Source organism: Perognathus longimembris, chromosome 8 (assembly GCF_023159225.1).
Source record: "Perognathus longimembris pacificus isolate PPM17 chromosome 8, ASM2315922v1, whole genome shotgun sequence".
Classification (NCBI taxonomy): Eukaryota; Metazoa; Chordata; class Mammalia; order Rodentia; family Heteromyidae; genus Perognathus; species Perognathus longimembris.
In genome coordinates, this window is record NC_063168.1 from 53,001,779 (window position 1) to 53,014,004 (window position 12,226).

Genomic DNA, 12,226 nt, shown 5'->3' on the forward strand with positions numbered 1-12,226 from the left:
ATAGTTCAGATGTGTCCTCCAAAAGTGTGTGCATCGGAAGTCTAATCCTTTCAATGCACAGTGTTGGAAGGTGTGCCTAGTGGGATGTGTTTGGACCGTGGAAGCAGAGCCCCCATTAATATATTGCTGCCTTTCTCCAGTGAGTGGGCTGAGATCTAGCAGAACCAGAGCTGGGGAAGAGGGAGGGATATTATTGCTTATGTTCTCCCTGTTCTTGGAAGCTGACTCCATGCTCTTGGGCTCTCCAGTCTCTAGAACTGTGATTCCAAATAAACTTTTTTTTCCCTCTCCATAAATTACCCAGTCTCACATATTTTGTGACAGGAAAAAAAAATAAATGGACTAGGATGGATATGTGAGCCAACACAGCTGGGAGAATACCAATGCTTATTATTAAGGTGATTGCTCTCAAGCCGATTTCATCACTGCTCTGAATTCTCCAATCATGCTCATGCTCAGAGAACTTTAAGGCTTTCATTAAAAGGCATTTTCTTAACACGCTAGGTATTTTTATTGCAAGAAGTCATACTCTCAGACATTCCTTTTTGCTTCCCCATAATGTAATCAGTTATGCCAAGGTCAGCTCGGAGGGAACTTTCTCAGGCCTCCTTCATAACCAATTTAATTGCCAAGAGCAAGTATATTGGACTGGGAGTGTGGCTCACGGGGTGCAGCTCTCGCCTAGTGTGTGCAAGACCCTGGGTTCAGTCCTATGAACTGGGAAGGGAGTTGGAGGGAAGTTGAACATACTATTTTTTTTTCTCTCTGGTATTCTCAGAATCCTCACTTCTGAAAAAAAAAAAGTCTTCCAGCTGATTTATTTTTTTAAGCAGAAAGAAAGAATGACCATCTGCCTTTTATCTGTGCTTTTCGTCTCTCTAAACCTTTGTTGGTTCAAAGCCTGTCTCCACCCCTTGCTAGCTGTGTGACTTCTGTATGTCATGTCATCTGATTCGATCTCCTTATTCGTGAGGCCGTTCAGGCACGGGAGTCTGCGTGCAGGCAGAGCTCAAACACAGCTTTGCATTTACATTTTCGTGGCCTGAAGATACAATCCCTACTGGTTTAATTAGATATATCTCACTCTGGAAACGGCCTTGGTCCTATCAGGCGAGCTCCTTTTTCCGCGTGTACTGAAAGTGCTGCACTAAGCACTATTTGCCTTGGGGTTCAGGTTCCTCTGGCTTCGCTTTTGTAGGAAGCACCCCCGTTTCGCGCGATCCAGCGCTGGGGAAGAAGACCCGAGTGGCTCAGGGGGCGCTGGGCTAGGGTCGCCGAGCCGCGCGCGCCTGGATCCCTCCGGCGTTGGCGGCTGCTGCGTCCGCCCCGCGGGTCGGGCGGGCTCGGCAGCGCCGTGCGTGCGCCGAGGAGGGTGGTGGCGACAGGCACCCGCCCTTGGCGGCGGCCCTGGCGTGTCAGGTGCCGTGAGAAGAGCGCGCGGGAGGGGCGGCCGCGAGCAGCGCCCAGGGACATGACGGGAGCCGACTTCCCAGAAGCCGTGCACGCAAGGCCCAGCTCCGCACGCAAGGGGGAGGTGACCGCAGGAGAAACCTAGCCAGGGGCTAAAGTTCGTGCGAGTGGGGAGAGATGCCGTCTCCCCCCCCCCCCCCCGCCCGCTCCCCTCCCCGCCCCCGCGGGGCCGCCTCCTCCACCCCCTCTCCGCCCCCGCGGCTCCCCAGCCTCCCCGCTCCAGGAATCCTCAGGGCACTGGGTCTCCCCGCCTCCTGTCCTCGCCCCTGCCTGGCTCCCTGCCCAGCGCCCGCAGCCTGGACGCCGCCAGGGCCACTCGGCGGCGTTCCGCACCTGGCGTGGCCTCCGCCCCTCTGGAGTTGATTCCACGCGGGAAACCTGCGGCGCCCTGAGACTTGCCTGGGCTTTGTGTGCCCAACGATGGTCCAGGACCCAGATTGCAGGAGCGCCTTTTTTCTTTTCCAGGCGTTCCTGATCTCGCCACAAGAGGCGAGACGAGAAGTTTGCCATGCCGTGTCTAGCCCCCCGCAGAGTGTTAAATTGAGAAAATTTAAGATTAAAAGCCGTCGTTACCACTTGGGGCTGCCCCAGCTCCCAGATTGACAGATGACCTTTCCAGGCCCGATCGGGACCAGTGTGTCTGAGAAAACCAAGCTCAAGTCACAGAAGGGGGAAAGAAGGGGCGTCCTCCGGGCGCGGGGCGCACGCTGGGACAGATCTGGGCAGGTTGCATCCCCAGCGCGTCCTCCGCTGAGGGGAACTGGGATTAAAAGCCATTATTAAACAAACGAAAAAGTTCTCGAAGCCACTCCGGGCAAAGCCAGCAGGCGGTTGCATCGCGCGGGTGGGTTCCTATCTGGACCACGCTGGACCAACCCCTTGGCGCCCCCTCGGAACCCCGCGGAGCGGCCGGTGGCGCCGCGCCCCGCCCCTTCAGGCCCCACCCCCGTCACATCCCGCTTCCCCGGGTCTCTACATAGCCCTTAAAACCCGCGGGAGTGGGATGGCGCGTGTGGTTTCTGCCGCGAGCGCAAACCCCTCTGCGACGCCAGCGGTGAGAATCGCCCGCGGGCTGGGAATCGAAGCCGGCCTCGATCCCACTCCTAGGAGAAAATCCTGACCTCACCGGAGCCCCAGGTGCCAGCGAGGTTTGGCCCAGGACCGACCTTGTTTTCCGGTTCCCATCCCCATCATCAGGGCGCTGTGCTCGCCTTGGACCGCGCCAAGCGAGAGCGCTCAAGCACCTGCAGGCAGCAGGTGTCCCGGGCGAGCCCACGGCTTCTCTGCCCCCGACAAAGGCTCCAGCATTTCGTGGAGGCAGCTGCTCCGCACCGCTGGGAACCACACGAGGCAGCAGGTCAGTCTGCGGAGCTGCCTTCCTGCCGCCTCTTTAGATGGGGTCTGGCAGGTCAGGGGAGGGCTGGTAGGTAATTGAAAGGAAACCAAACACCACTGCCTCCAGGCGTGTCCTGTGGTCCCAGAATTCCAGGAACCGTTACACAGCCGGGCATGCTGAGGCGGGCGCTGGGGTCACCGCGATGAACCAGCGCGCGCGCCCTTCCTTCTCCACTGAAGGCTGAGTTGCCGTGCAAAGGGGCATCGAACCCGACCCACTCCCGGCCTCCTCGCCATCCAGCGGTGCACTAGTCTCAGGCAGGGTTTGGGACGTGGGGAGCCCAGCTCCCCCCCCCCCCCCCTTGACTTTGCAAGCCAGAGTGTCACACTTCTGTCTTTTCTGTCCTCAGTATGGCCACCGGCCTCAGCCCGGACGATCGGCAGCCGCTGAGCCCGCTGTCCATCCAGCAGACCACGCTCCTGCTGCTCCTGTCGGTGCTGGCCGCCGTGCACGTGGGCCAGTGGTTGGTGAGGCAGCGGCGGCGGCCACCTTGCCCCTCACCCCCGGGCCCCTTCCCGTGGCCGCTGATCGGAAATGTGGCGGATTTGGGTCCAGCGTCGCACCTGTCGTTCGCGCGTCTGGCGAAGCGCTATGGCGACGTCTTCCAGATCCGCTTGGGCAGCTGGCCGGTGGTGGTGCTGAATGGCGAGCGTGTCATCCAGCAGGCCCTGGTGCAGCAGGGCGTAGCTTTCGCCGACCGGCCGCCCTTTGCCTCCTTCCACGTGGTGTCTGGCGGCCGCAGCCTGGCCTTCGGTCAGTACTCGGAGCCGTGGAAGGCTCAGAGGCGCGCGGCGTCCAGCATCTTGCGCGCCTTCTGCACGCGCCAGCCGCGCAGCCGCCTCCTCCTCGAGGGCCACGTGCTGGGCGAGACCCGCGAGCTGGTGGCGGTGCTGCTGCGCCGCTGTGCTGGCGGCGCCTACTTGGACCCCACGAAGCCGATCACCGTGGCGGTGGCTAATGTCATGAGCGCGCTGTGCTTCGGCTGCCGCTTCCGCCACGACGACGCGGAGTTCGTGGAGCTGCTCAGCCACAACGAAGAGTTCGGGCGCACGGTGGGCGCGGGCAGCCTGGTGGACGTCCTGCCCTGGCTGAAGCTCTTTCCCAACCCGGTGCGCACCGCCTACCGCGAGTTCCAGCAGCTCAATCGCAACTTCACCAACTTCATTTACGAGAAGTTCCTAAAGCATCGCAAAAGCCTCCTGCCGGGAGCCGCTCCCAGAGACATGATGGACGCCTTCATCCTCTCGGAAGAAAAGAAGGCTGCCGGGGGCTCGGGCGACGGCCGCGCTCTGTTGGACCTGGAGATAATTCCGTCCTCGGTCACCGACATCTTCGGCGCCAGCCAGGACACTCTCTCCACGGCGCTGCAGTGGCTGCTCATCCTCCTTACCAGGTAAAGCCACCGGGGACGCTTGGGTTGGGTCTTTATTTCCTCTTTGGAGAAAGGAGTGTGGCTAGACTCCGCTGAGGTCACCGCAGGGTTTGAGGTTTCGCTCCAGATCCCCACCCCTTGAGACTGAGATCGCGCCCGGAAAGCAACGCCCAGGATCCCGGAGCTCCGCGGCGCGCACACTCCCCAAGCCTAGAGCTGCCAGGACCTCTCGGCGTCTCCATCTCCTCCGTCCCCTCCTCCCCAGCTTGGGAATGGGGACACGTTCGTGAGTTCTCCCCCTCCCCCCGCGTGCTTCCCAACATCAGCAAGGTATTTACAATGCCCACAGATCAGCCCGGATAACTATCCGTGCACAACCGGCAAAAACTGGAACTATTCCGTGCTAAAGAAGCCGCGGGGTGGGGGTGGGGCGGGGGAGGTGCGGGCGCAGTAAATACAACAAGGTAATACTCCGGGGTCAGAAGTCTCCTAGACCTGCCGCTAAAACTAAGCTGTCCTGGGAAGGTAACACACGCAGAAGCTCCCAGAAGGCGCCCAGGACCATAGGGCTGTGCTGGGCTCATAAAATCGCACTAGGAATGAGAGAGGTATTAAGGAACAGCAGAAGCAGTTACGTTGATTGTGAAAAGCAGCTAGAAGGAATATGCGGTATCTAGAAGGAATACAGGGTACCTAGAAGGAATACAGGGCATTATGTGCAGCTCTTTGTGCCTCTAATGTGGAGCTACCTCCGCTGGCACTCAATGCACACCTTAAGGAACACAACGACCTCTTCTGGACTCCAACTCACATGGATTCAACAGGTACCAATATCAGGTACCAATCTAAGCAAATAAAAAGAAAAATAAATTCTGTATGGAAATTTTCCCTAAAGGATTAGCTTATAGTTTACCTGAAATTTAGAATTAACTAGTCTGTGTGCATATTAACTGAACACACTACCCCAGGAACAAACATTGCCCACAAGACACATCTCAATTGAGATCTGCAAGAAAGCAGTAAAGGATGCCTCAGGATTTGGGAGACAAAATCTTTTAATTTTTGCATTGAGAGCCACCAGCCTTCATTTCCTTAGATAATGTGTAGTTTTCACAAACTAAATGTTATTGCATACTTAAAATCCATTCTTTGGCTATTCAGAAAACTGTTGTTATCCCGATTTAGGAAAGTCAACCAGAAAGCAAAAGGTTAGGCATTGGCAGAGAAACATGGAGTATGTTGAAAAGCAGGCTTTTTTTTTTTGTCTTATTAGGAAGGAACGGTAAATAATTCTCCATGTATTCTATTTAGAAGACAATAAAGCAAAAAATTACTTTATTTTTCTTAGTGATGGGTTGCCAAATGATAATTTCTTGTTCTGGATATAAATTGTACTGAAACCCAGCTACGCCATTCACTTACATATTTATGGTGTATATCTCCTTTCACTGTGCCACAGGAGGTGAGATTGAGGTCTCAACAGGGAGGCTTTTGGTCACAAAGTCTCAAACACTGACTATCGGACCCTTTATGAAAAGAAGATTGGCAGGTTTCTCAATTATAATATTAAAGAACTGATTTTTAGAAGTCACCCACAACTTCTATCATTTCCATTATTTTCAGAGTTACAATAAGTCTATGTTCTTGAAAACTTGTGACTGTTCTACTTACTGTTACCTGTAGCAAAAGTTATGTACACATACATGTAATTATTTCTTTTCTTTTTTATTATTTATTTATTTTTGCATTCTGGGGCTGAACTCTGGGTGCCATCTTTGATGTTTGGAATCAGGGCTGGAACTCTACTACTTGAGCCACAGCTCCTTGGTTTTTTGTTTTTTTTTCCCCCTCTAGTTTAGTGGAGATAAGAGTCTCATGGACTTTCCTACCTGGGCTGGCTTCGAACTGTGACCCTTAGATCTCAGTCTCTTAAATAGTCAGGATTACTGGTATGAGCCACAGGTTCTTGGCTGCAGTCATTTCTTAAGCTTCAGCTGTAGTCACTGATTTCATTTGCATTGAAACCGTTTAGCTGCAGATGTGGTGGTGCAGGCTTTCCAACCCAGCATTGGAAAGCTTGAGGCAGAAAGATCTCAAGTTTGAGGCGAGCCTTCATTACATATTGAGGGCGACACTGTGTTTTAAAAATCTTTCTTAAATGCTACTGTTGTGTTATTGTACTGATTCACCTGTTTTCTGAAAATGCATTTCTAGGTATAAATTATTGGATTTAAAACAAAAGAGATTACATTATAGAACTTGCTTTCTGCTAAGCTTTGCTGTCCTAAAGATTTTTAGTAGTTTCTACCAGCAACACAGTGTAACTATTACAACTTGTCTTGGAATTTGCTTTTTATAAGTTTGAAAGTACATAGCTTATCAAGATAATGATAATACTTTATAAAGTAAGAGCAGGGCATTACCTTGGGAAATGGGAATAAGAGAGATCTGCTTTCAGGGGTGCATTTTAACTTTTGTGGGGCCGGATACTTTTGATGTTATAGACTTCCCAACTTTTACACAAATTATATTTAATGACTACATTGATATAAAATGTATACATTAAAATTATGTAACAAAATTTATACCTACAAATTCACTTATTTATGCCTGAGGATTTTAAAAGATATGAAACATTCTTATGGTCTCTAAACACTGTGCCTGCACTGCCCAGTAGATAGGTCACTTTGGCTGTTACTACGTGTTTTTAGAATGAGAAAATTTCAACTTAATTGGGTTTTGAGTTAGGATAAGAAAAAAGAACTTTAGCTATACAGGACTAATTGTAAAACTTGTAATTGTTGCCAGGCATACAGACTCACTCCTCTAATCCAAGCTGCTCGGAAGACTGCAGTCTGGAGGATTGAGGTTGGAAGCCAGCATAAGCTGAAAATAACCAGCCAAAAGCCCAGCTGGGGGTTTGGTTCAAGTGATAGAGTACTAGCCAGGAGCATGTAAGCTGACCAAGCAAAGGCCCTAAGTTCAAGCCCTGGTACTGCCCAAAATATAAACAAACATATATAAAATACCTCAATCAATAAAAATATAAATAACATATAAACATACAAATAGATATCAAGTTATATAGATAGATAGATATGTCTATCTTATAATTAAAAAAAATTAGCAACCTGTTTTAGATTTTTTTCAGAAGTATCAAGTCATTAACCTAGATAGCCTGGTTAAGGAAAAATAGAATTTAAACAAATCACAATGTCCTTTTAGATGAAAGAATGAACTTGGCTTACTTGTTTCATTTTCCTTGTGCATTAAATTCTATACAGATACCCAGAGGTGCAGGCTCGAGTGCAGGCGGAACTGGATCAGGTTGTGGGAAGGGATCGCCTGCCCTGCATGGGCGACCAGCCCAAACTGCCCTACATCATGGCCTTTATTTATGAAACCATGAGATTCTCCAGCTTTGTGCCTGTCACCATTCCTCATGCTACCACTGCCAACACCTCTATCTTGGGCTACTACATCCCCAAGAACACAGTGATTTTTATTAACCAGTGGTCTGTGAATCATGATCCAGCAAAGTGGCCTAACCCAGAAGTCTTTGATCCAGCTCGATTTTTGGACAAAGATGGTTTCATCAACAAGGAGCTGACCAGCAGCGTGATGATTTTTTCACTGGGCAGACGGCGGTGCATCGGCGAAGAGCTATCTAAAATCTTGCTGTTTCTCTTCATCTCCATCCTGGCTCACCAGTGTAACTTCAAGGCCAACCAAGATGAGCCCTCCAAAATGGAGTGCAGTTATGGCCTAACTATTAAACCCAAGTCATTTAAAGTCCACGTCACTCTCAGAGAGTCCATGGAACTCCTGGACAGTGCTGCTCAGAAGTCGCAAGCGGAGGAAGCTGCCCAGTGAGAAGCCAGAGGGAAGCAGGAAGCTGAGAAGCTCTCCACTCTTGTTGGATGAGGGGGAAAAGTTCAGTTTTTCCCCCTTGTTTTTGCAGCTTTATGTCTAGCCTCTAATGTGATTTAAAAACCAAATGGCCTGCAGATGAGGTGTGTGCCACACTGAATTGCTCCTTGTGAGCTCTAGGTGTGAAAGCTCCTAGAAGAGGTTTTGAGTTGGAGATAAAGGTCCAAGGAAGAGGGCATGTGTATATATATGTATATATATATATATACATATATATACATATATATGTTTATATATACGTATCTGTGTGTGTGCATTAGATATATATATGCATTAGGTCTTGGTAATAATTTCTTATGGGAGCTTTCTTTGGATTTAAAACATGCATATGCATACCCACATGTACACACAGCTATAAAATGAAGAAGTATTTCAGTGCCTTTTAAGGGAGACCCAAGATGGACTATCTATGAACAGAGATCTATTCCATAGAAAGCTTCAGCATGCATTCTGGCTACAAAGACAAGTAATTTCAGGATAAGATGTGATGAAGGGTGACAGACAAAAGTAAAACCAGAAATTCCTTTCTCTCTATTTCAGTAAAATAGCTTAGATTGACTACAGTTATCTTTGAGCAGATTTGTTTTTGTCTACTGACTTGCCCCTCTCCTTTAGGATGAGTCATAAATTCAGTGTTCAAAAGGAAGCGAATAGTTGAATTAATAATCATAATGAATTTTAAAGATTTATCCTGAATTTTAGAGTACAAATTATTTAAACTGTAAAATTCTAAGCTGAAGTTGTGCCTTGTTTGGTTGCCAAAATACAATAGCAGTTATGAAAAAGAAAACAACACAAAAGAAGATTCAACAATCAAACTAAGCTTTCATTTGTGTAAGAGCAATGTATTGATTTCAGTCTCATCTGCTAGAAAGAAGGTCACATCCCCAATAGTATTAAGAACATACACACTTATAGCACATGTATTCATAAGTAATATGTAAGTGTTAATTATTTTGATTAGGAAAATGTTAAATAAAAAATCACAAGTATAACCAGTTCAATGAAAATCCACTCATTGAACCTGGTTAAAACATCATATATACAACCTTGCTATATCACCTATTTTTGATATAATTAAAACCAAGCCAAAGCAAAGTTTCTTTTTCTCATCCAAGTTTTGGACCATTGACAAATCTCAAAATTAGAACAGGAGAAGTATTTTTATTTTGTTATATTTTGTCAAAATTGTCTTCATAATAATATTCTCTTTTTAAAATTGACCCAAATTAATATGTAAACATTGCAAGACCTTGGCATGCCCAAGTTTTAATTTGATTTTAAATCCATTCTGGTGATTAAGTTTCAGATGAAGCTAGCAGAAATCTCGCCATTATTTGTGGAATACAATGCATCTAAACTTCTGAATGAAAAATGCTATGAATTATGTAAATTACATTAATATTCTTTTTGCTAGGTAACAAGAAAGGAAGCTTACATTATTACAGAGTAGATTCTCTTTTAAATGATTTTTTTTTGAAATTTAGTATTTTTTTTTCCTTTTTGTACCAGTCCTGAGGCTGGGTGCTCTCAGAGCTTTTTGGTTCCAGGGTAGCATTTTACTGCTTAAACCAAAGCTCCAGTTCCAGCTTTCTGGTGGTTAATTGAAGAGTCTCATGGATTTTCCTGACAGGGCTGCTTTAAACTGAGACCCTCAGATCTTAGCCTCCTGAATAGGATTTCTAGCATGAACCACCAGTTCTCAACTTTGAAAAAAACCCTCAGAATTGTAAAGGACCTCTTGGGAGGTGTTTTAAAAATTGAACTGGATGCCAGAGGAGATGGTTGGATCCGTTGTCTTGTTAGGATAGCTACCCCGTGAACAAGTTCTTTGGTAGCTGGGAAAGAATAAAGCTTGATCAGAATAGATGCATTTCAATTATGTCAGCTACCTGAGAAAACCTTCTGAAAAGTGATGAAGAGTACAAAAATACAAAAGGATTTTTTTACGTGTTCATTTTCATTTCAACAAAATTTCCAAAAGGAAGTTCTACTGTGCTCTGAGAACTTACTGTTTGCTCTAATTTGTTAAGTTTTTTGGAATATTTGTGTTAAAATTACAAAAGGCATATGGCAGCTGTGTGTATGAATGAGCTCAGAGGAAAAAGAGAAAGAATGAAAACAAAGACAGCTAGATGCTTTCCCATTCACTTGAAGTTAATTTAACCAAAGCACAGAACTGGAATCATGAGCATTTGGGGGAAAAAAAGTTTGGTTTGCTAGGATTAAATCTGGAGTACCTTTTGTTATTTTTAAAGCATATCTGTTTCATAGTGTGGAATAATATACTAATAAAAATTGCATGCTAACTTTTTTTTTTGCCAGTCCTAGGGCTTGAACTCAGGTCCTGAGCACTGTCCCTAGCTTCTTTTTGTTCAAGGCTAGCACTCTACCACTTGAGCCACAGCACCACTTCTGGCTTTTTCTATATACGTGGTGCTGAGGAATCGAACCCAGGGCTTCATGTATACGAGAGGAGCACTTTACCACTAGGCCATATTTCCAGCCCCTCATGCTAATTTTTAAAAGTTATAATTGTACTTTTTGAATATGAAAAATTATTGTTTGTGCCAGTGTGTTAAATATTAACATTAACTATGTAAATCAGGCTTGCCCCATAATTTAAAGATTTTAGATACGGACTATTCTAAAATGTTATGCTCCATCAGGGTTTAAATAGCAATTTTGGGCTCGCCTGCTTTTACTCTAAGAGATGTGCAATAGCAAAATCAACCATGTTCTGATCTGGATGCTTTATGAAGTCACACAGGGTCTGTATGTGTATGGTATGTCTAGACCATACACATGGGAGAATGATGGGTGTTTTGAGTTTGCCTACCGTATGTATATGTTTAAAACCTAGTAAAGGCAAAGAAAAACAAAAACATGTGAAAATAACCAAACAGCAGTCAGATTACTGGCTTAATAAACAGAAACCCTCATTTTATCTTTGCTAGAAAAAGACTATACTTGCTATCACTATTAAATTCAGATCACCAGCTTCAGATTACTGCAACAATTAAAGTATACTTTTAGAAATGCTTCATATCTTAAGGCTTTGACTGTGTGAGAAAATTGTAGGTTTTTTTCCCCAAAACATAAAATATCTCAGATGTGTCTTGTGGATTATCTAAATGCTTTCATGTCCTAGAACTTAGCCTTTATCTGTGAAATGTGACCATACCCTTCCTGTCTGCAGACGAGATCTATGTTGGATCAAATTGTTGCATAGCAATATATGTTACTTCGTTTTTTCGCTGTGGTACATATACCTGATTATAAAACATATACTTTCATAGATGATTATAACTCAATTATAGCTTCTTATTTTATATGTTCTTATTTTTGTACTTCATCATGTATGCCTTTAGTGTATTGGCAGCAGTTACAGTACATAGTTGTAACTGAAATGTATTCTGGAGACATAATAATGTAGCTTTTCCTGTTTGATATGCTAAATTTCCAGAAAAGGTCTATATTCATGATTATCTATAATGATACACCAATATGCAAATAATAAAAATCACTCTCATAAATTTTGTTTTTTTATTGTTATTATAAAGGTGATGATGTACAGAGGAGTTACAGTTACATAATTTAGGAGTACATTCTTTTTGAACAATGTCCCCTCTCCCCTTGCACTCTTCCAGGTTTTCCCCTCCCACCCTCACTCACAAGTTGTATAGGTCATTTTCAACATAGTGTCTAGTGCGTACCACTGCTGTATTTATTCACCCTTGGTCCTTCCATTTCTATATCTTACTCACCCTCCCAAAGACAAATGAACAAACAAGATTTAAAAAAAGAAAGCAGCAAAGAAGAAAAAAACCCTCTTGTTTCCATTTCCTGGAGTTCATTTCAATAACTATTAGTTTTTATTATCAGAGGCTTTATGTTCCCCTCCTAAGAATATCCTTTGGTCTCATGGTGTGTGAATTCCTAGGGTCCTGTCACTTTCATAATCTTATGAAAGTTTATTGTATGCTGTGGTGAATATAGACTAAGCATCCATGTAGTTCTACTATTGCAATATATAAGTTCTTGGATTGCAATGTTGC

The 12,226-nt window shown here is 45.7% G+C and overlaps 1 protein-coding gene across 1 annotated transcript; it reads left to right on the top strand.

The window, feature by feature from the left end:
* The first annotated feature begins 2,037 nt into the window (after window positions 1–2,037).
* Window positions 2,038–8,398, top strand: LOC125356549 (cytochrome P450 1B1). Its single transcript, XM_048353102.1, has 3 exons — window positions 2,038–2,827; window positions 3,216–4,259; window positions 7,523–8,398. Exons 2-3 carry the CDS (start codon window positions 3,217–3,219, stop codon window positions 8,109–8,111), a joined length of 1,632 nt encoding a protein of 543 aa, XP_048209059.1. The 5' UTR covers window positions 2,038–2,827; window position 3,216; the 3' UTR covers window positions 8,112–8,398.
* The last annotated feature ends 3,828 nt before the right edge of the window (window positions 8,399–12,226 follow it).

Coding starts and splice junctions, on each gene's coding strand:
- LOC125356549 (XM_048353102.1), top strand. CDS start 3,217: ATGGCCACCGGCCTCAGCCCGGACGATCGGCAGCCGCTGAGCCCGCTG. Junction 4,260..7,522: donor CTGCTCATCCTCCTTACCAG/GTAAAGCCACCG, acceptor AATTCTATACAG/ATACCCAGAGGTGCAGGCTC.